This window comes from Sminthopsis crassicaudata, chromosome 1, assembly GCF_048593235.1.
Source record: "Sminthopsis crassicaudata isolate SCR6 chromosome 1, ASM4859323v1, whole genome shotgun sequence".
NCBI lineage: Eukaryota > Metazoa > Chordata > Mammalia > Dasyuromorphia > Dasyuridae > Sminthopsis > Sminthopsis crassicaudata.
The window spans coordinates 1,186,421-1,210,611 of record NC_133617.1 but is presented as its reverse complement, the minus strand read 5'-3'; the positions used below and the strand labels follow the sequence as shown (position 1 = coordinate 1,210,611).

The following is a 24,191-nucleotide window of genomic DNA, read 5'->3' as shown; positions in this document are numbered from 1 at the left end:
GAGGAATGGCTGAATAGGTTATGGTATATTAATGTAAGGGAATATTATTTTTCTATAAGAAATGATGAGCAGGATGATTTCAGAAAAACTTGGAAAGACTTGCAAGAACTGATGCTGACTGAAAAGAGCAGAACAAAGAAAACATTGTATACAGTAACAAGATTATGTGATGATCAACTGTGATGGACTTGGCTCTTCTCATCAATACATTGATCTAAGGCAATTTCAATAAACTTGGGGATAAAAAATGTCATCTATATCCAGACAGGCAACTATGGAGATTGAATGTGGATTAAAGCACAGTATTTTCACCTTTTTGTTTGTTTTTCTTTCTCATGGTGTCTTTTTTTTCCATTTTGGTCTGATTTTTCTTGACAAAAATGGAAATATGTTTAAAAGGATTGCACAAGTTTAACCTATATCAGATTGCCTGCTCTCTTAGGGAGGGGGGAGAGAAGGGAGGGAGGGAGAAAAATTTGGAACACAAGGTTCTGCAAAGTGAATGGTGAAAACTATCTTTGCATAATTTAAGAAAAATAATACTATTTAAACAATTTTTAAAATTATCCAATAAAGAAATAAGAGGGCAAAGGGAAAAGAAAAATGAAGGGGAGGGTGATAAAAGGGAGGACAGATTAAGGGAGGCAGTGGTCAGAAGCAAAATAGAATTATAAGGAGGGGCCAGGATGAAAGGACAGAGAGAAGGATAAATGGGGAAAATAGAATTGGAAGGAATAAACAGTTAATCATCATAACTGTAAAAGTGAATGGGATGAACTCATCCATAAAAGAGAAGATAGCAGAATGGATGAGAAACCAGAATCTGACAATATATTGTGTACAGAAGACAAAAACAAAAAGATACAAAGAGTTAAAATAAATGACTGGAACAAAATTGTTTATGTTTCGGCTAAAGTTAAAAAAAAAAAAAAGAAAAGAAAAAAAGCAGGGATAGCAATCATGATCTCAGACAAAAGAAAATGTAAAAATAGACTTATTAAAAGAAATCATCAAGGAAATAACGCTTTGCTAAAAGGTAGTATAGACAATGAAATAATATAAAAATTTTACAGCAAATTTTCTGGTAATAGCCTCACTTCTCAAATATATAGGGAACTGAATGAACTATATAAAAATAAGAGCCATTCCCCACTTGATAATTATTTAAAGGGTATAAAGAGGTAGCTTTCAGAAGAAGAAATCAAACTATTATGTGGCCTGGAGAAACAAACTCATTGGTTTCCTGCAAAAAGGTATGATTTCGGAGTTTTTCAATAAAACCAGAAAGATCATGGAAAATGAAAGAGATGTCACAAGATTAGAGAAGACAGATTTTGAATTGGTTGGATTCCAAGAAAAGTCATTAGGATGTCAGCAGGGGACAGCCAGTGAGTTTGTAGTGTGGGCCTTGGAACTGGAGAGATCTGACTCTGAATCCCATCTCATTTGTCTCATCGCCTTCATCTACAAATAAGGAGAATAGTACTTCCCTCTCAGGTTATTGTGAGAATCAAATGAAACGACAGACATATAATTTCCTACTATGTATGTAATTAGATATTATTATGTATAAATATATATATGTGCATATACACACATATAGGCAATTCACTTCTCTTAAAGAGCTATGTAAGTCTTCACGAATCAGTGGAAGAAAAGTAGTGAAAATTGTCATTACTGTTGTTGTTTGCTCTAACATAAGATGAGATGAGGTCTCTCGTGCAGTTCCCAAAGACCTCTGCTCAGTCCTGTGACGTTTAACATATTTATCAGAGGCTACCTGCACAGGTAACATGCTCATTAGATTTGCAGATGATGCAAAGTAGGATGGAAAAGGGAATCAATAGAATGAGAGAATCGGGGTCCAAAAAGGTCTTGACAGATCTGTGCACTGGGCTGAAGTCAACTAGCTGAAATTCAGTGGGAATAAAGATAAAGACTTGCACTTGGGTATAAAAAAATCAACTTCACAAGTTGGAGATGAGGAGAAAGATGGATCAACAGCAGTTCTAAAGACACTCAGAGTGTTTTAACAAACTGAAGGCTCCATCGAAGGCATCAGTGTGTGGCAGCAGCCCCAAAGAGGCCAGCTTGCATTCAGTGAGGCTGGCTTGCCAGCACTAGAGAGGTGACAGACCCTGTACTCCATCCTCCTCAGCTCCCATCTGGAGCTCTGGCTTCAGTTCTAGGCACAGTGGTTTAAGGAGAGATCAATGCAGCTGGAGGTTGTTTTATGACTGAAGAACAAAATAGTAACGGTCAAGTGAAGCAACTGGGAATGTTTGGCTTGGAGAAAACATGGAATGACTGTATTCAAGTACAGTGGGACTTAGGTATTCATCATAACTAGGTTCCACGAGGAACAGCAAAAACAATAAGTACCAAATGAATTTTTCCCACAAGGAATATATATCCAGTTTGCATCCTAACCATGCTTCCCCACCCAATGGCCCAAAGGGGCAAGTGAGGCTTCCAGCTGAGGAAAAACAAACCAGCCCAGGTCAGCCCAGATCAGCCCAGCTCAGCCCAGCCCAACCCAGGTCAGCCCAGGCTAGTCCAGCCCAGCCCAGTTCCTTCCTTCTTGGCCCAACTCACTTTCTGAGAGGAACCATGACCTCTTCATTCAGTCCAAGCTTCCTTAGGGTGATGGGAGCCTGAATGTGGAGACCAAAGCTTTGGTGTTGTGACCCCGCACCCTCTGTGGCCCAAGTTCTGGCTGTAGCCCAGTAATAAGGGCTGCCAGAAGTCCTAGCTTCTCCCCTCCACCCGGACTCTCTCTGCTGCTCCTGCCCCTGCTGTTCATCCTACTGAGCATCCTACTGAGCATGCTGATCCCTCAGTGCCCCTTTCAGTACTACTCTTCGGAGCCTGGAGGCCATACCCTGCAGTCCCATCTTCCTGCAGCTGCTGCCTGCCTGCCTCCAGGCACAATGTCAGCACTATGGGCTCCAACCTGAGGTCCGGTTCCCCACTGCCTTAGCTGGGGAGGAGCTGCCCAGGCAGGGGGCAATAATGGTGACCTGGCCAAGCTCACATCCCTACTGCTCAATCAAGAAAACAGCACGTGCCTAAGTGTCGAATGGGCAGCAAGTAGGGAAGCATTTCTTTTCTCTTAATACCAAGGTACCACTGAACCTGAAAGGGTCCTGTGGGAAAGACAAACTGTAGCTGGTCTGTTGGCCCCAGAAGGAAGAACCAGAAGTCTTGGGGGAAGAAGGATGCAATGACAAAGAAGCTAGTTTAGGATTAATGTCAGGGTGAAAATCTCCCAATGGAAGCTGCGCCAAAGTGGAATGGACTGCCTGGAGAGGCAGTGGCTCGCCTTCCTCAGAAGTATTCAGAGCTATTGGACGGCCACTCATTGGGTGCATTACAGCAGGGACTCCTTTTTGAACAGGTCAGATTACTGGGTGCTTTCTCTGTGCTTCCCAGGCCCCCTAGTCTCCGAATGCTTCCCCATCCACCAGATGTTACTAGAATGGATGCTGGTCTCCTGGACTTGTAGTTTCCCCACTAACTACCCCAAAGCTCTGCGGCTCAGGTTTCCAAGTTTTCAACCTCCAAGTCTTGAACAGAACGTTGCGTATCACAAACACAGAAAAAATGGAAGATTTAAGACCTCTGATCAATGCAATGAGCAATCATAAATCCAGGGGACTGGTTACAAAGCATCACCTTACTGCTAAATCAAACCTTCCTGACACCACCTCCTTCAGTCGGCTCTTCCCTCTGATCCGAGGGCTGGAGGGTGGAGTATTAAATTCCTCCTATTGACTTTTTGGATAAACTGCAGAAATGAGACTTTGGGGCTTACTCCACTCTTTTATCTGTTCTGCCTGATTTGAACTCCCTGAAAAAATTATGCCTCTGTTCTGGACTCCCTCGGATAACCCTGCTCCCTCTTTTCCCTCCCAGCCCTTTCCTGCCTCATTTTATGTGTAGTTTTTTTTTTTTTTTTTCCCCATTAGATTTTAACATCCCTGAAGATAGGAATTGTTTATTGGTTGTATTCTTGACTATATACATTTGTTATCTCTTTTCTTTCTTTTCACTTTTTAAAAATGGGAAAGAACATAGGTGTTTTGTTCTTTTAAAAGTGGATGGGCTAAAAGGTATAGCACAGACTTAATGAGGCAGGGTGGGGGTGGAAAGAATGAGATACTGTTCTTGCTACCTTAGTCACATACATGGCCCTAGAAACCAAGGACTGGGATTGATCCTTAAATCAGTGAAAAAACAAGCACATAATTCTAACAAAATGGAGATTATACGACCCAGGGGAAAAACATGGAATAAATAGTGTCCTTGTTGTTTGACTTTCTTTAAAAGCTATGAATGGGCGTTCTAGTTTCCCTATCTTTCGCCATTTGTGAACAGTTCACTCACTGAGTGAGGCATAGGTGGCTTCACAACCGCTGGACAAGTGAACACAAATACCAGAGGACTCTACTCATTAATTTGCTTATAGTGGAGAAAATCCTTCTATGGTCCTAGATGGTTTCAGAGATTCTGCCTGCAGGGCCACAGACGTGGCCAGTCCATTTGAGACACAAGTGAAGGACTCATCCTGTTTCCAGAGAGGGAATAACAGTTATTCCCTGAATCTTAGAAGATCGTGTAGGTCGCATCTCTTACTAAGCTCCAGAGAGCTCACAAGTTCCTAGGTCCGGTTATGGAAGATGCGTGCTAACTATTACTATTTATTGGTAGGTATCTTTTGGAACCTATATACATTCCCTTGTGAATAAACACCTTTATTTTTTAAAGGCCCCACTGAGTCTGGAAGATATGATGGCAGAAGGGAAAAGAGAATTACTAAGTGAGCCAGATAACCCCATCCTCCAAATGTGATCACATACTAGCAATGGCAGCCAGTCAAAATGGGTTACAGTTCATTTCAGTTAATAAAGATTAAGTACTGGGGCCTCTAGGTGGGTGCAGTGGATGGGTGCAGAGAAGTTAGGAGGACCTAAGTTCAAATCTGGTCTCAGACACTTAACACTTTGTAGCTCTGGGCAAGTCACTTAACCCCAATTGTCTCAGCAAAATAAATAAATAAAAATAAAGATTAAGTACTTACTGTGTGTCAGGGCACTGGGCATTCTGTCCTCAAGGAGCTCACAATCCAATGGAAGAGAAAATACACATATAACTAAGTACATATAAGCTACATACAGAATAGATGGGAGCTAATTAACAAAGGGAATTGGGGGATTAAAAAAAGTTTCTGGCAGAGAGACCTAAGTGAGGACCTGTTGGAAGCCAAGAGTTGGAGTTGAAGAGTGAGATCATTTCAAGTATTGAATCAGCTAGGGCAGCTAGGTGGCGCAGTGGTAGAGCACCAGCCTTGAATTCAAGAGGACCTGAGTTCAAATCTGGTCTCAGACACTTAATGCTTCCTAGCTGTGTGACCCTGGGCAAGTCACTTAACCCCAGCCTCAGGAAAGTATTGAATCAGCTACAGAAAATGCCTGGAGTTGGGAGAGGGAACTTCTAAGCTATGAAGGACTTTGAATGCCATCTAAACACAACCATAGCTTTAAAGATTTTTTATCTGTGGATGATTAAAGATATTTTGCTTTGGGATATGTAAAAATATTTTGATGCAAACATTGAATAAATAATGTTATGTACATTTTTTTTTTTTTGAGGCAACGGGTTAATTGACTTGCCCAGAATCAGACAGCTAGTGTCTGAGGTCACATTTGAATTCAAGTCCTTCAGACTCCAGGGCTGGTGCATTATCCCCTAGGCCACTAGTTGCTTCTCACAGATATATTATAATGCTTTATTCTACTGTTTTACTTGAAATTGTTTCCAAAAATTCCCTGAAGCACCAAATGGGGAAAACAAAAGCCAGATGATACTTGTTAATTTTTAAAATCTTCAAAGATACTAAAGCTTCTTTCTGTAAATCAGCTTTAAACTACCTAATTAGGTCAGCAATTTGAATTTCTGGGCTTTGTCACAGCTTAAGAAAATGTCATTGCTTTGAATCTTTTTTCCTTAAACTGAGCAATACAAAATTCTGCAGATATTTTATTACATCGTACAAATTTGCTACTTTCATGCACATGAGTAGCACTCCCTAGTCAGAATCTTAATGAACTTCATACCAATGTATTATGTATATAGAAACATATCACTTTGGGTAAATTCATAAATTAGTTAAAAGCAATTGATTGTTTTAAATGTCAGTTGTTTTAATGCAATTAGTCTTTTCTTGGCCTAGAAGTCTAGATTGGTGGTTGCTGTTGTTTTGAATCTTTGTTCTCAAAGGAGACTAAGACATCAGGGAGGTGACATCATGTCATGCAAATGAATTGGATTTAAAGGAAGGAGGGCTGTCCAAGATCAACTGCCTCACTTCTCCCTCCAGAGCCATCTGGGTCCAGTAGCTGGGTCCAGATCAAGACAACTGAAGAAGGCCCTGGATGAAATGGAAGACCTGAGTCTTTTTAAACCGAGGTCTTCAGTTTGACTGAGGCTATACCCATTCTGCGATTAAGGTTGGGTGGCAATTAAGGCAAAAAATCTCCTCTTTAACCCACTCAAAAAAAAAATGGTTCTAGAAATGCAATGAACTTTCAAAATGTTTATTTTGTTTCTCTACTGAGAACTATTACACAATCGTATCATATGGAGAAAGCACTCATTTATGATATGCCTCTATAGTGATGTTTGACCATAAAACACCTGTAAAAATATATGTGCAAATTTAAGGAGGAAATTACAGAAGAGCATAATAAACAATGAACATTATTCTTGAAATGTAGATTAGGAGAGCTTTTAAATGCCAAGAGGCAAGAGATTAGCCATAGTAGAGAATGGGTGGCAGAATGAAAGACCTCTAGAGGGACTACTGAAATAAAGGAGGATAGTCATCTGCCAGTCTGAGAAATTGAATTGTTAATGACTTAGACAGTCATTTAGGTCCCACCCAAATGAATCCCAACCAGAACATTATCTTTGCTTGAAGACTTTCAGGGGTGGAATCTACCATTTCCCAAGACAGCTCTTTGCATTTTTAGGCAACTCTAATTGTTTCCTATTATTGAATATGAATTGATCTTTCTGACCCTTTACCTCAATGTTCCTGATTCCTGCCTTCTCTGGCCAAAAGGTTTAGACTAGAACTATATGATGTTTTTATAACTCTGTAAGGATAACAAAGTGTTTTGTTCACACTATTTCAATGGATTTTCCCAACTCCATGTTCTTCTCATAGAGGGGGGTTAAGGTACTACCCCCATGGTCCCAAAACTAGTATGCACCACAGCCAGGATTCTTATTCTGAGCTCTACAGACTTCAAGCTGTACTATGCCATTCATACTCAAATTTAATGAAAACAATTCAGAAGTAATTACACAAGATCAAGTTATTGCATGAAAGAAGTGTGGTTTATTGCAGGCAGGACCAGGTATCAACCAACAATTCTATCAACAATGAAAACAGTACCCTGCAGCACCCAGGAATGATCAGCCCGAGTGATAAACCCATGCAGAAATGTGTTCCAGCAGCCTGACCAGTCTCCCAGGGTGCAGAATGACTCAAGACCATTGTGCTTCCACACCCACTGATGCAATGGGATGGGCAGCCAATAGTGACACAGCTGAGTTCTGAATCTTTTCTCATGAAGCTAGTTCCCACAGAGTCCAAGACTATAGGGATCCTGGACATCAGGCTCTGTGTCGGGCACTGCAAGGGCAAGTTGCAGAAAGACACTGATCAGGTCAAGTGGCTCAGCTTTCCCTATCTCTAGTGGAGAAGCCATGACCTAAGAGATTCCTGGAAAATAGACATTTAAGGGGACCATGAGACGTGCAGTTTGTGTCTACTGCACAGAAGGTTAATGGAGTCAGGATTGGAATTAGTCAATAACTGCTGCTCTCCAAGGGTCACTCTTTGGCACTCCATTCATGTCTTACAGCTATAATAGACTATTAGGGAAGTAAATGCTACCAATAGCACTAAAACTGCCACTGCCATTTAAACAAAGCATAAAGAGGGGAGAAAGAATAGTAAATGGGGAGAAATAATAGTAAATGGCAAGCCCTGTCAGGTCCCAGAATGCTATTCTGGCTGCTACCCTGGTTATCTAAAGCCCTAGGGCAGTTATCCTGGCACTGCTTAGGACACTCTGTGAAGAAAACTTAATTTTCAGAAGAATCAGGGGGGTGCTCCTGGGGAAAATGCTATGGTCCCCAAAAGCTATGGAAATACATGGTATAACCAAGAGACAAGTAGGAAGAAAAAAATCATAAAAATTTGTTAATTGTAGCAATTTCTGAGTTGGTTTCAGAGAGAACTCCCATCCTCTTCATTTTCTGCCACCTTGAGAGCCCTGAGTATTTTTATTCTCTTTTCTAGCAAGTCTTTACCTTTCATTTTTTATCTTGCCATTGCAACCATTTGTTTCCAGACACAAGTTTGATAAGTGCATAAATATTAGAAACCTCTTCTTTTAAGAGCCAAAATATTTACTCTGACAGGAAGAAGGCACTCTGATGGTACAATGAATTCTGGATTAATCTTTTATAATTTTTCAGAGCCTAAATCCTTTTCATCTTGTTTTGCTTCTGGGAAAGATTTTGTTCCTGAACTATCATTCCATTCAACTTATCTTTATATTGGGCAGACTTGATATAAGAGCCTAATTTTGGATGAGGAAAATTGTCCCTTTCGAGTAAGGGAAAGCAATTAGTTCTTCCAAGAAAAATACAACCACTTTCATTCTTGGGTCCCTTCTCTAACTCCTCCCCCAAATTCCCCAGATGGCAACAGGATTCAGAAGTGGTATTCAGAACAATTATCAGAGCTTCCAAATGTCTCCTCTATGTACTACTGTCAGAGCCTGCTCTGATAACCTATTTGGGGTGGATGGTTTGTCACATCAGTAATTTCTACTACCAATCCGGCCTTCTCTTGTTAGTGAGACTATTACTGACCCAATAGTACGTGAAACAGAGTGCCCAATTCCAAGATGAAAAAGGAACATAAGCAAATCATAAGATGCAACCTGGCCTAATGCATTGTATACTACACAGTGAGGTTGATGTTTTTCAATCATTGTAATAAACAGCAAATTATCTATATGAACTTGGTTAAATATATCTCTAGATCAACATTAGCTAGCACCTACTTGGTTTGAAGCTAGAGAAAAGTATATGATTAATTAGTAAACGATGCATCCTTGGTCTTTAATGAACTTTTCAATATATCTAAAATTTTCATCACTTTCCTTCTCTTCCTAAGTTTCCAGCCCCATATCTCATTCATAGGATCATAGATTCATAGCTGAAAAGACACTCCTAGGTTATTTAACCCAATCTCTCCATTATACAAAAGAAGAAAATGAGACACAGGTTCTGTGACTCCCTGGGGTCTGACTTCAGAACTGGAATTCTGGGTCAGGTCCTCTGAATTCTAATCTCACACTCTAAGATATAACCACTAACCCAAAAAGTCAATAGGACGTATAACAGCTACATGAAATAGGAGTATAACATAGGATGAACCAATACAGGGAAGACAGAAGAGGTAAATAAATCAAAATCATTAAATCGATAAGCAGGATTCTCTAACCACTCACTCTCAGAAGCCGATGTTGTATAAGTCCCCCAAAGGTCCAGATATCATATGATCTGCATTCATGTTTCTATGAAACAAATCAGGAGATTCATCATAATTCACCTTTCAATCTTGAGGACAGGAAGGTTTTTCTAGATAGAAATGTCACCATAGTTGTCTGTCAATTGCCAGAGTTCAATTTCAGTTCAGGTGCCAATAAATCTTCCTAAATGGCATATTACCCCAAAGTTACAATTTTATTATTTTCCAGGTAGTCCTTGGTATTTTTGACTTTTTTTTTTTAAACAAATACAATTTGTCTAATTGTAAAACTGCCCCTTAAGTATCATGGTATGTCACCAACTCTGAAATTTGGCAATCACTTCATTACTATTATATTGGCACAGTCTATCCAAGAACACTGAATTTCTCTGCAATCTTCAGATCTTCTTTTATTCCTGTAAAAAGTCTTGTAGTTCTATTTTTATAAGTCCAATGTATGTCTTTACAGCATAATTCCCAGGTTATTTGATCTTAAGATAGAACTCCTAATTTCTTCTCTTGAATTTTATTGATCCATATAAAAGCTAATGAATTCAATGGATTTCTTTTGTGTACAGCTGCTTTACTGAAGTTATTGGTTTTCTTGATTATTGATAATTTTCCATCCAGCTTCTAGGTTTCTCTATGAAAACCATAAAATCAAAATGTTCAAAGTCTGGAGAGAGTAATTTTACAAATATAATCACTGTGAAAAGGAATATAAATGAAAAATAATAGGATCAAAGGATGATTGTTATATTACATTTCAAAGTATATGAGACAAATATATGAAGGATCTAGGTCCATATCAAAGCAATAATTCTCAAAACAATCTGGCACTGGATAAAATATAGAAAAGTAGATCAATAAGACAAAGTAGATAAGTAAGACTTAGAAATAAATGTACAAAGTAGAATCTGGCAAACTAAAAAGTACATGAACTACTGGGAAAGGAACTATATGAAGAGATCCTGGAAAAAAATGAAAAGTAGTATGCTTTAAAACAAAGTTTGGATGAGTATGTTATGCCAGATTCCACAAAAAAGTTTCCAATGGATATGACCCAACTATAAAAAGTCACACCATTAAAAAAAAAAAAAAACAAAACAAAAACTAAAGGGGAATTAAAGCCTACTTATCCCACAACTATGGAAAGAGAGAAGTATTAATCATTCACAAGATAGGTCACAAAAGAAAAAAAACACCATTAGGATAATGTAAAGTTATTTTTTTTTTGCATAAATAAAAAGCAATGCAGCCAGTCTCAAAAGAAAAGGTCATGGGCAAAAAGTTTTTGCATTAAAACTCTTAACATTTAAAACCAGAGGGAAACTACCATATGTTTATAGGTTAACACTTGTTCCCAAAATACAAGTGGTCAAAGCATACCAAAAACTTTCAACGAAAACTATCAGAAGTATTGCCTTTCACATATCAAGTTAAAAAAGATGGGACCACTAATTTATAGTTAGTTAGAAGAAGGCAAAAATGTTGCATGGAGCTGTCAATGAGCTCAACCAATCCAGAAAATAAATTGCTGATATCTCTTTAATCTAGAGATTCCACTACTGCAATTATCCTCAAGGAAGACACTAAGGGAATCAGTCTCAATAAAAATATTCTGAACTACATCAAGCGCGGTCATATGTTACATGTGAAGAATGACTGAACAAACTAGCAGTATAAAAATACTGAGGAATATTACTGGGTAGCAAGGAATAATAAAGATAAGCTGGAAGAAACTTGGAATAACGGATTTGAAGAGTGGCAGAGTAAGGTAAGCTGAGTCAAAGCACCAACAGATATAAATGTGTCAACAATGGAAATAAAATCAGCACTCAGAAGGAAAACAAAACTTGTCAAATACAGTAGTCAATATAAATCAAATAATATATAAAATATAAGCACAAATCTCTCCTTTTGTTAACAAGTGAGAAACTTTTAAGAATGTACATTATCAGAATATTTAAGTATTTGTTGGGATGCAATAATTGTAAAATGATGGATCAATAATTTGTAAATGGGGAAAAAAAGATAGTCCATTCATCCATCAGATTTTTCTCTTCACTAAGAACTGATGTTAAGTAAGGAGCTAACCCTTCCTCAAAGTTTCTTTCAATTATGTAGCCTCTGATGTCTGGTTAGACCAGCACTCAAGCGGAAGCACCTTCCACATTCACTACATTCAAAAGGTTTCTCTCCAGTATGAATTTTCTGATGGCGACTAAGCTGGGCACTCTGGCGGAAACACATCCCACATTCATGACATTCATAAGGTTTCTCTCCAGTATGAATTCTCTCATGTTGAATAAGATGTGTTCTCTTGCAAAAGGCTTTTCCGCATTCTCGACATGCATGGGGTTTCTCTCCAGTATGAATTCTCTGATGGGCAGCAAGGGATGAATTGTAGTTGAAGGTCTTCCCACATTCATTACACTCGTAAGGTTTCTCTCCGGTATGAATTCTCTGGTGGCAAATTAGCTGTGAATTCTGGTGGAAGGCTTTTCCACATTCATTACATACATATATCTCTCCTGTATGAACTTTCTGATGTCGAGTTAGTTCTGTGCTCTGGCGGAAGGCCTTGCCACATTCGTTACATTCATAAGGTTTCTCTCCAGTATGTATTCTCTGATGGGCAGCAAGAGATGCACTGTGGTTAAAAGCCCTCCCACATTCATTACACTCATAAGGTTTCTCACCAGTATGAATTCTCTGATGGGAAGCAAGGGATGAGCTGTGATTGAAGGCCCTCCCACATTCGCTACATTCATAAGGTTTCTCTCCAGTATGAATTCGTTGATGGCGAGTAAGATGGGCACTCTGTCGAAAGGTCTTCCCACATTCAGTACATTCATAAGGTTTCTCTCCAGTATGAATTCTCCAGTGTTGAGTAAGCTGTGTCCTCTTGTAGAAGGCCTTTCCACATTCATCACATTCATAATGTTTCTCCTTAGTATGAATTTTCTGATGTTGACTAAGTTGAGTTCTCCATTGAAAGGCTTTCCCACATTCAAAAGGTTTCTTTTCGGTATTTAGACTATGATAGTCAATAAGATCTGAATTATAACTGAAGGATTTCCCACAATCGTTATACTTGGAAAATATCATTTTTGAGCTCGTTCTATTTTATTTTTAACTATCTAAATAGTTTAAAGTTTGTTCTGTGTATCACATCGGTAGAGACTGTCTATAAAAAACACTTTGTATTGTAGACAAAGGGCTGGTACTACACTGAAGATTTTACTTAATTTCTTATCTTCAAGTAGATTTCCTTTGGCTGACTTATTTCCCAAATGTTTTCCTCAATACTCTGCTGCCTCTGTAACCCAAGGCTTACATCCAATAGAGAAGTTTGATTCTTTTCCAGGCTGGTTCTTCCAGAAAAATGCCAAACTTGAAGTGGAATCCTTAGTTTCACATCTAGTCTCCAAATCTGGAAGAGAAAAAAAAGTCAATGTCCACTGTTCTCTAGTTGTGCAAAGAACCTTGTGTTGTCACATGTATCAAAAAACAACAAAACAACACCCTCAAAACATTAAATGGAAGGAGAAATAATAATACAATCTTATGTTTAGAGGGCTATGGTGAGACTACTTCCCGAATCTTAAAGTATTATAAATATAAATAAGTAATCAATAGGGTATCAAATATCTCAGATTGAAACAATTTATGAGATAGGCATGTCATTTTAAATCAAGGAAACTAAGGTTTGGAGTGCTTTTGTAATTTTAATGAAATGAATGTGTTCCCAATCATAGTAGTAATAAAAACAAAATATGGGACATGAACTTCAAGTTCAGTACTCTTTCCACTAAACAAAAATACACATAAGAAAAAAAATATACTTTTTTTCTATACTGATCTAAAAAGCCTGGCTAGAAAAATAGGTAGAAGTTGCAGAAAGGGTGTTCTCAACTAATTATCAAGAAAGACTATAATTACAGCTTTAGAACTCATAAAAGACCATCTATTATAAAACCATCCTTTTGAAAATGAAAAAATGGATTTAAGACGTCCTTCTGAATAAAGCTCACATCCATACTTATATTTTGGATTCTCTCCTTTCCTCAGACTACCCCAACCATCAGCCTCTCTGAAGCTTCAGTAACCTTCTAATTGGTCTCCTAGACTCTTGTCGCTGCCTAATCCATGCTATACTCGGCTGTTAAGGTGATTTGCCCCCCCCCCCCAGTTAAGTGACTTGCCCAGGGTCACACATCTAGGAAGTGTTAAGTGTCTGAGACCAGATTTGAACTCGGGTCCTCCTGAATTCAAGGCTGGTGCTCTATCCACTGCGCCACCTGGCTGCCCCTGTTAGGTAATTTGCCCCAAGAACTCCAATGGTTCCCTTTGATTTTTTTCCAATATAAAAATTCTTTTTTGACATTTGAAGTCCATAATTAGGCACCTTCCCTTCCTATCTTTCCAGTCTTCTAAAATCTTAACTTATTCTCTTTCCACCTCCCCCCAATTCTACTGGCCCACTCATATCTTGCTCTTATGTGACACAGCTCTCTATCCCCTGCCCTCCCCAAGTTTGTCTATTTTCTCTTATTGTTTTGTTTTTCTGCTGAGGCAATTGGGGTTAAGTGACTTGCCCAGGGTCACACAGCTAGAAAGTATTAAGTGTCTGAGGCCAAATTTAAACTCAGGTCTACCTGACTTTAAGGTTGGTGCTCTATCTAGCTGCCCCTGTCTTCCTATAAAGTTCAACTCAAATTCTACCTTCTGCAAGACTTTCTTTTGACCGTGATCAACAAATGCCTTCCTCTTTTCTACTTAAGGTGATCAAACACACATACATGTATTATTATGTATGTGTCCTACATGTACTCAATTATTATTGTTTTCCCAATTAGAATAAATGCTTACTGAAAGCAGGGTCATTTTTCTCACTTCTACTACTGCTAGCATAGAACCTGGCATATGGTGAATATTTATAAAATTATCAATGATTTCTTCCTTGTTTTTAAGATTTTTATTCTGAATTTTACAAACACCCCAAAAGGGAACATTTCCACTTATAAATTAAAATAGGAAAAGATTATATATGGCATATGAAACTGTAAGTCGCTATTGTATACTCTGAAAAAAAAAGTGTTATATACTCAGTGTTGATAGGGGAGGAGAGGCGTTATTTTCAAAAGTATCCTGTTTGTCTTTATTGTTCCCTGAAATTCGTATTTTCATATTTTAAAACATGCTTAAGTGATTTTTTTTGGGGGGGGAGTAATATTCATCCCCACCAAATTTATAAAAGCCAAACTAATCACTTATGTTCAATAAGTAAGCACTGCCACAAGCTTTAAAGGCAGACGAACAAATCTACCCATTTGCCGTATCCAGAAGGGCACACCACATTTGACACCCTGGGTCAGACTTCTGTTGGGGGTGGGTAACATGTGTCACACATGGTCACCAGAAGCATGGATAGTCACCATGATAATCAGAATTCTAAAGTCCTTTCCAAGCTGATTTTCTGTACAATGAATGACATTCCTATGTACAATGGCTTCCTGGTTGTGTTCATCTCACTGTGCACCAGTTCATGAAAGTCCTCCCAAATTTCTTTTGTCTTTTTTGTGAGTTTAACCCTCACTGCTGTCATTTCCTTTGATGAGATTTTCTCTTCTTTCTCTGACTTCTCTATGACCCACAGATTTTTTTTAGGATTAAGTTATTCAGTTTGCAACTTTTAATCCTTTTTTTCAAAGGCCATTATTTTGATTTTCTGTGCCTGTGAAGTTTTTATGTATACTAAGTTAATTTCTGTACATGTGACAAGTACTGCTGAAAAATGTTTACCCCTTTCTCGGCCTAAGACATCTAAGTTTTCTGTGATTTGATTCAGGGCCTTGAGCTAGGCTGACCCTGGGAAACGACTTCTTTTTAAAGGCACTTATAAACCATTCCTTTAACAGACTAGACCCTGGAATGTCGTCAGCAATACAGACCTAGTTCACTGGACATTTTGCAGACTCTACCTTGATCCTTTTCTGAAATGTGTGTTCCTTTCTTTTCTCTAGTTCTTACCATAGTTCTCTTGTTCTATATATTATTTTTTGAAGAAAATCCAGTGACTCAAAAGTCACATCAACCAGTTTCTTCAAAACACTAAGCAATACTTCCAAAAATGGGTTTATGGGGGTGGAATTCTGGAAGGAAGTACTATCTCTCAGGGTTTATGCCAGAGAAAGTCAAGAAAATTCCAGGCATGATGTGACACAAACTCAAGATTGTGGAAAGCAGATTTTAAAGGCTTCAGGAGAAAGATGAGTAGGAAACCACAGACTAAAAAATACTCTGAGAAGTCAGCCCTGGAAGCAGAGGAGATGCTCAAGAACAAAGGGTATTCTTGACTATGACACCAAATCTGGGGAAGGGAAAGAGAATAACGTTGGCCATTTCTCCACTGTTCAGCTACTGGCAGAGCACAAGTTGATATTCAGAAAGAGCATCAGGGCCCACTATCCCTCTGATGTCTCATGATATAGCTCTTTGACAAACACAGCTCCTGCTTTCTCCATGTATTTTGGAACTGATTCACATGAGGTTGCATCCATCTCTACCCTGCTGCCTTTTCTATTTATTGTTTCTTCTCAACCAGGTCCACACCTTCACAAAAGCAAATTCCAGTGCTCCATCCCAATCCATCAAGCCTCAGTAACACCCAACAAATCAGTCTCTTTCCATTAGGCCCTGTCGTTCACTGGCCACCTGAGTGCACAGAACTTCCAACCTGGAACAGCCCTAAGTAGCCTTCTCATGGAACCTATCCTGGACTAGAACGCACCTAACAATACCCCGATATTTGCTCCAAGTCTCTTCTTCCACGTAGGCCTCCCCCTCCCCCAAAGATGCCAACAGAACTGCCGTCTCCCGCTCCACATTCCAGGCAGTGTGGCTCAGGAGATCTCTCAGAAAATTTGGCTTCCGGTACCTAGACTGGCACTGTGCCTACCATGCAACCACGTAGGATATTCGAGTTTACAGACTGACTCTGTAGGAGATAGGACATGGGCAATGTGACCCCAACCCAGACTCTCCCTTCTAGGACTTTGCCCAGTCCTATGCTAGCTTTCATCTCTCCAGTACTGCCTTCCTTCCATTCTGCTCGCTGAGGAGACCGTTGAGGTGATGCTCCTGAGTTGGGCCACTCAATAGATACTTTTTTAAAAAGTCGTGTTCCCCCCCAGCTTTAGGAGGCAATAGCTCCCCTTATTACGGCATCTTCTGAGTCCCTGTCACAATACAGGCCTAAGACTGGTGCTGGAGGGAAAATGATCTTGAGATTCAGTGGTAAGTGTATAAAAACAGGTACCGGCCAAGTGGTTCACAAATATTATCTCATTTGACCCTTGTAACAAGTCTGCGAGGTGTCATTACTTGCTCCTTATTCACAGTTGAGAAGACAAAGCCAAAATGACACAGCTAAGTGTGAGTTCAGGTCTGTCACACTATCCACTGTGCTACCCAAACAGGATGATACCCTCCCCTGACTGCACATTTGAGTGACATGGCACAGCTCCGGCCTCCTGGAACACCCAACGTGAAGGCAAGCACTCTCCTTTTTCTAGCTGACAGGGTTTTACAGTTTATCCTCTCCTAGTAACAAAACTAATACTTCTGGTAGACATCCTGGAAGATGAAAATGACCACTCATAAATTATTCAAGAAGTCAATTTATTCATCAAATTGGCACTCCATCCTAGAGGGCCTATGAGGACAGAGGAACATCACGTCGTCGGGACAGGTTCTATTTTGGATCAGGTTCCGGTCAGATAGTCATCTGTGACAATGTTGTCAAGCTAAAGTAGTGCCTAACTGGTCACATGACAATCACAGTAAAACCTCCTCTATGGAGATTCTCTCGGCTGAATGAAGGCCAGCTCTTCATCTCGAGCCTTAAAAGTGCTATACCACTTCCCCCAATAAAAAATGCGATCATTTGGCAGATTGGCTAAAATATCTATTTCGAGAAAAGGATGCTGGGTGACAAATATTCTGTTCAAACCCCCCTGATAGAGGGGAGTTGGGCTAGGTTTGCTAAGCTGGCAAGTAGTCCTCAGGCACATATAAGTGGAAGTACTACTTGAAGGCCTCGAGTAAGGATTAAGGTTCGGATGTGGACACGCTCATAGTATTAGTATATAGAAGAGGTAAGCCCATGGGCAATTATTAAAACTGTTGCTCCTATAAAACTAAGGGGGGGATTGTAACAATCACTAAACCTATGTGGCTTACAGAGGAGTAAGCAATGAGAGACTTTAGATCTGTTTGACGTAGGCAAATAGAGTTTGTTGTAATTATTCCTCATAGGGAAAGAATCATGAACGGGTAGCACAGGTTTGTTGTTACTGGTTCTGTAAAGGCTGTGATTCGTATAATACCATAGCCTCCTAGTTTGAGTATTATTCCTGTTTTGAAAGAATGGAAACTATGTTGGGAAACATATTCTCTTGGCCTGTCCCATAGTTGCCCCCCCCCCCCAGCCTCATTTCATATCCCTTTAGAGGTAGAAAGGATCTTCCATTCATTTTACAGATGAGGTGAAACCACCAAGGTAAAGCTGGCAGCTTAACTTCGAAGATCGATTGGAGACTGGAAACCTGAGTGCAAATCCTGTGGCAGTCCCTCACTAGTATGTGACTCTAGGCAAGTCACTGAACTCATGGATAATAAATAAGGGCACCTGTCTGGCAGCTGTTCTCAGAACCACATAATTGAGGTAAAACACTTTGCAAACCATAAGGTGTTCTACCAGTTATTGACATTATTACAGAGTTTGGAAGAAGCAGAACTGATCTTATGCACAGTTTAGTGTTACCCGGCTCCCATTTCTGTGCTCTGACCAAAGATTTCCAGGATGGCCTAGCAGAGTTTGCACTAAATAGAAACCGCTAAATTCTAACCCCAAATTATCCCCTTTCGGTGCCCTCCTAACCATCCATTAAAGATGTCACTTCCTGTTTGAGCTCCTGCTCAATTGTATGTTCTAGGGTTTCATATGAGTTGAAGACAAGAACCATCTTTTTCAGCAGATGGGAAGGAGAGAGGGGGTTTGCAAAAGTTTATTTCCCCCTCCCAATCTAGCCTCAGGATTTCATCTCCACTCAAAACTCTAAGCAGGCTTTCTTTCATTCCCAGCTGCAAACTCTAGCAATTCACTCACACGTTGAAGTGTTGTAGAGGGGTCTGAGGCACTGAAGTTGTGTCTGGTCCCACGGCCAGGCCCCTAGAGACCAGCCCTCTGGGGTCCCACAAAAGACTTCTGGGGATCTGGGAACACGTGGGGAAAATGTTTTTTTCACTCTAACTGATTGCAATGCTATGTGTTTTACTTTTTACTTCCAGAGAAGGGGGGTGACCATGTGCCCAAAGTATCCTGATATAAGGAAGGTGACGAGTCCCTGGACTCTGCCAAGCCACTAGCTACACCTTCCGTGAAGAGCATGTCCTTTCTCTCCCATGTTCCATTCCTTATACTTTATATAGAAAGGACGTCCTCTCCTTCCAACAACAAAGTCTTCCTTACATTTGGTTCCAGGAAAGTGTCATGTTGTTGACAATTGCAGTTTTCCCTTTTGCTTTAGTTTTCAAGGTAATGGGCAGATCCAGGCTCAGCCAAGAGCATTCATGGGACTTCTGAAAGCTCCTGGCTGCCCTTCTGAAAGGCCACCGGTCTCTCTCACTGTGGGAGTTTTCACTGTGGCAGCTACCTCCCAGCCAGCTAGAAACAGCAAGTTTAGAACTAAAGTGACAAGCAATAAGCCCAAATGGATTAAGGTAAGTTTGGTTGAGTAGTGATCTTCAGAGAAGTGTGGCTTTGGAGAAGGAAGAAGATGAGAATGAGAGGACGGAAAGGGGAGAGGAGGAAGAGGGGGAAAGGTAGAGGAGAAGATGGGGGAAGGGGAAGGAGCAGAGGAGAATCCTGGAGGGGAGCTCAGGCCTTTCTTGAGATGGGTGGTATTAACTCATTTGAAGGACTTTTCTTGTGAAATGTTTTACTGGATTATGCTACTAGATTCTCTGGGGAAGACGCCCACCGCCATGTTCTGTGAAGAACTTTTCTAATGCAAACCTGGATTCTAATAAACCTGAATCTCGGGGGTTGGGAGAAGGGCAGAGGGGGTTCACGGCCTCTATGGCGGAAAGCTGACTGGCTGAGGGCCCCACTGGCATCAGCCATCTGAGATGGGCACAGAAGGACTGACACAGGGTCAGAAGCAGATGCAAAGCTCTGGCTGCATGATGTGGAGGCTGGGGCTTGCTTCTCAGCCTCTAGAAAAGGGTCTTTAACTCGATGGTAATAGCCAGAGGAAGCAACACCAGCAAGAGCGTGTCTAATAGGGATATAATCCTGTAAGTAAAAATGGTAGCCAGCAGTTCTCTAACAAACATTTCATCTACAACCTTGGGAAGTAGACACTATTATTATCCCCATTTCAATGATGAGGAAACTGAGGCAGGAAGGGGGTAGGCACACCTGCCTAGGGTCACGCTGCTAGAAAGTGGCTGAGGCTTCCTGAACCCAGGGCCAGCTTGATACCCGGTGTGAGGTAAATATATCTCTAAATGACATCTGACCTACAGGCAGGAAGATCTGAGTTCAAATCCCATCTCAGACAATGCTGTAACTGACTGGGCAAATCATTCAGCTTCTCAACCTCAGTTGCCCCATCTGTGAAATAGGGAGATAATAGCACCTGCTTTAGAAGGTTGTCGTAAGGCTCAAAAGAGAGAGCATCTGTATTACAGCACTTTATAAATGACAGCTGAGACCTGGGGGGGGGGGGGGAGAGGGAATTTTTCTGTATAGATGAACTCCCCGGCAGAAGGGATAGTGACAATGTGTAATATTTCCTATTTATATTTTTAAAACCTTGTGGAGAAAAATCAAATCCTCCAGAAAGGAGGTTTCCTTCCCAGGCTCCAAGATCTAATAATCTAGTCGAGTTCAGTGTTGTAGAACCCAAAGTGCTTTCTGAAAGAATAGGTGTCTGGAAGAAGGTGCCTTAGACCTGAAGCCCAAGGGGAAACTGAGTAAGGCAGACTTGGAAGAGTCAAGGAGAGAAGGATTCTGGGAAATGGGACAAGGGGGCAGGCCTGGGCAGCCACACTCAGATCCTATTATTAAGCTTATCAGAAGAGGGCTCTGACCTGAGGTAACATCCAGGCCAAAAAGGAGCCGAATTACAACCCGACACGTTCCGCAGACTTTCTTGGCAATTGGAGCTAGCTTGGCATTGGAGAGCAAAGCTACATTCTCTTGAATGGTATCCACTGGAACGACCCTCCCTCCCCCCATATGTTCTCTTGGCAGTGTGGGCTATTAAGACTCTCAGAGGACCTAAAGCCCTTGAGAAAGGCTGGGGCAGGGGCAGGATCCAGGTCGGAGAGCACACGTGATGGAAGCGGGATGGGGGAAGGGGCCACAGAGATGAGGCCTAAGCAAGAGCAGGGTCTGGGGAGCCTCGGCCCGGTTCTCTGAGGCAGTTCTGCAGCCCCAGCTAAATCCTGGGCTAGGATTGGATTGATTCCTCACAGAGACCAGATGCCCCCCGACTTCCCCAAGCCGGCCTGCTATGAACCTCAACATTCTTGCTTCCTCTTTTATTACAAAGAGATCAGCCTTTCTGGAGGATTTATCCCCTATAAGGCAAAAAAAAAAAAAAAGAGAAAAAAAAAAAAGTAAATAAAATTGAGCATTACACATGGCCACCCCCCTTCCCCCAGAGACCTGGGAGAGCAGGAAAACTCCCTCCGCCCACACAGATCTCCACTCCTGGGAATGGCCTGGGGCGCTGGGAGAGACGGTCCTCCCCACAAACCAGAGTGAGTCACGAGGCTGGGCCGGAGCTGGGCTTCGGCCCCCTGGCCAAGGCAACCTTCAATTACCCACAACTTTCTAAACCCAGACAGCTGGGAAGCTGCACAATTAGATGGGGCTCCCGGTGGCAGAATCCTATAGAGCTTCCCCCCTCCCAAGGCACCCTAAGCTCTCACTGGGCCTCCCGGACAACTCCCTAGCTACTGCACTAAGGGCCCTCCCAGGGCTTCTCCGGCTCACTGCCAGCTGGAGCACCTCCCCAGGGGCCAAGGTCTTCTCCCTGAGGCGGCCCCACCAGCACAAGCCATCCGTTTTTTGTCCATCACACATTCAGGTACACCGCCCCAGAAGACCTCTCTGGTGCTTGCCAATGATGACGCCTCCAAATTCACTAAGTCTAAGTGAAATTTAGCGTTTCCTTCAGTGATGAAATTAAAAAAGAATCGAGTCCCCAGGCTTCACCGGCCTGTCCCAGGGGGTCCCTGCTGCGAAAAGGACCCCAGCACCGGTCCCGACACCCTCCCCCCATCGTCCTCCCGGGCAAGCCTCCAGGCGTCCTGAACCAGCCTGTCCAATGGCTACGGCCCCAGAGGCCAGGGAGAGCTCGGCTCTGGGCAGCCCCAGAGGCCAGGTGTTTGTTTTATTTGAACTCAAATGTGCCCCTTGGTTACCTCGGTCTGCCTGCCCTCCAGGCACCCGAGCTCCTTTGAAAAAGCCCCCCCCCCCCCCCAAGGGGACCCTTTACTCCTGCAAAGGCAAAAACTGCCCTGGATTCTGCCCCTGCAGCGCTTAGCCAAGAAGTCCATTCTTCCGGGAAGCCCCTCCGGCCGAGCCCCACTCAGGGCTGACAAACTTCCCCTCCAGCCTCCCCTCAGCTGGCTTCAGTTCCCCAGCCTCCTTAGGCTCTCAAGTCCTGTCAAGTCCACCCCTTAGTAGCATCCGATCTATCTACAACATCCCACAGAGCACCTGGGAAACCACAGGCGCCTAATTACTGCAGGGCCACCCTGAGGATGAGGCCATCCTCCCGTCACGGCTCCTCCCGCCTCTCCTTCCTCCCAGAGCTCCCCTCTCACTCCCTGGCCCTGGGTCACATTCATCCTTTTGGGGGGATCTGAAGGACCGTCACCCGCAGGAGGGTGTTCCCTGTGAAAAACTAGGGACAAGCTCCGGGGCCCTGAATACAGCGAGCTCGGTGCCTTTCCTAACCACGAAGCAGAGCCAGCCATGGCTGCCCGGCGTCCCGCCCGCTCCTGCTCCCTTCCAGTCCCGAGCCGGGCTCCGGGTTCTGCCCCAGGAGGTTCGGGAGCCACAGGCCCGGTGAGGAGGGGGCGGGGCTGCGCTTCACACCGGGTCTCAGCTGCCTGACCTCTCTGGGCCTCAGGTGGAAAACAGGGCCCACAAGGGTCTGTAAGACTCCCAGCATCCTCCGCTCTCCCCGGGGGCCGGCCGCAGCTCTCCCTCTCACAGGGGTCCTGGGGTCCCTAAATCTCCCAGCATCCTCCGCTCTCTCTGGGGGGCGGCCCTAGCCCCTCACCCTCACAGGGGTCCTGGGGTCCCTAAATCTCCCGGCATCCTCCGCTCTCCCAGGGGGCCGGCCGCAGCTCTCCCTCTCACAGGGGTCCTGGGGTCCCTAAATCTCCCGGCATCCTCCGCTCTCCCCCAGCTGCTCCCTCTCACAGCGCCGGGGATGGCCAGGCCCATGCTCAGGCCTGGGAGACTAGAGGCCTCCTTACAGGAGACGACGATCCCGGGACCTGGGGGACCCCAGCCCTGGCCTCCGGGGCACTTTCTAGGGTCCCGCTGTCGGGGACGGCGAGGTCCGTGGTGGGGGCGGTGGGACACACGGAAACCAGGGCAGCGCCCCCTCTGCAGCTCCCCTCCCCGGCGGGGCGCCGGCCCAGTTTCATCTCCGGGGGCTCCCCGGGGCGGGGCCCCCGGCCTGGCTGCCCCTCCTCCTCCAGGCCTGGGGGGAGTAAACATTCCTCACCGAGGTCCCCACAGGCTCCAAGCGCGCCGCACCCGCGGATGGAGGACGAGACCGAGGGTCCTAGGAAGCTGGGCGCCCGGCCCCGAGGGGAGGGGCAGGGCGGCGGCCAGAAGCTGGGTTCGAATCCTCCTGGGCCACTGACCAGCATCCACGGCCTCAGTTTCCCCCATGGAAACACGAGACGCGGGGCTTTTCGGGTCAGGAACAAAACGGCCGCGGGCGCTTCCGAAGCGCTTCCCGCCGCCCCTCCCGGGCCGCTGCGGACCTCAGTTTCCCCGCCCAGGGGCAGCGCGGGGGCCTGGACTCGGCTCCGAGGCGGGCGCGCGCCCCGGGCCCCAGGATGGCTCCGTCGGGAACCCCGGCGGCCTGGCCCGCGCACACCGCCCCGGGCAGCTCGGACTCACCTCCGCCCCTCCCGGGGGTCGGCAGCCCCTCCTCAGGCCTGGGTGCAGCGAGCGAGCTCCGGCGCTTCGACCAGGGCGTCCGAGACCCAAGCACCGCGAGAGCCGGAGCGAGAACGAGCGCGAGCGGCGGAGCCCCGCCCCCAAACACAATCCGCCAATGAGAGAGGGAGAGAGGGCTACCGCGGTCCCTCCCCCTCCCCCCGCGCGAGGCGTCCCTCCCCGCTCGCCCCGCCCCTCTCCCTCCAGCTCCAGCCCGGGGCCCCGCCTGCGAGCCACCCTCCTCCCTCCCTGCCGGCGCTGGGGGAGCCCGGACCTCGGTCCCCGGTCGCGCGGTTTCCGAGGCTTTCTTTG

The 24,191-nt window shown here is 43.6% G+C and overlaps 1 protein-coding gene across 1 annotated transcript; it reads right to left on the bottom strand.

Moving 5' to 3' along the window:
* Positions 1–7,382: 7,382 nt before the first annotated feature.
* LOC141556200 (uncharacterized) lies at positions 7,383–23,958 on the bottom strand. The gene is made up of 2 exons (XM_074289942.1): positions 23,841–23,958; positions 7,383–13,049 (listed from the first exon to the last, which is right to left on the bottom strand). Exon 2 carries the CDS (start codon positions 12,722–12,724, stop codon positions 11,729–11,731), a length of 996 nt encoding a protein of 331 aa, XP_074146043.1. The 5' UTR covers positions 12,725–13,049; positions 23,841–23,958; the 3' UTR covers positions 7,383–11,728.
* Positions 23,959–24,191: the final 233 nt, after the last annotated feature.

Excerpts from the sequence above, each read along its gene's own strand:
- LOC141556200 (XM_074289942.1), bottom strand. The coding sequence starts at position 12,724 with ATGATATTTTCCAAGTATAACGATTGTGGGAAATCCTTCAGTTATAAT.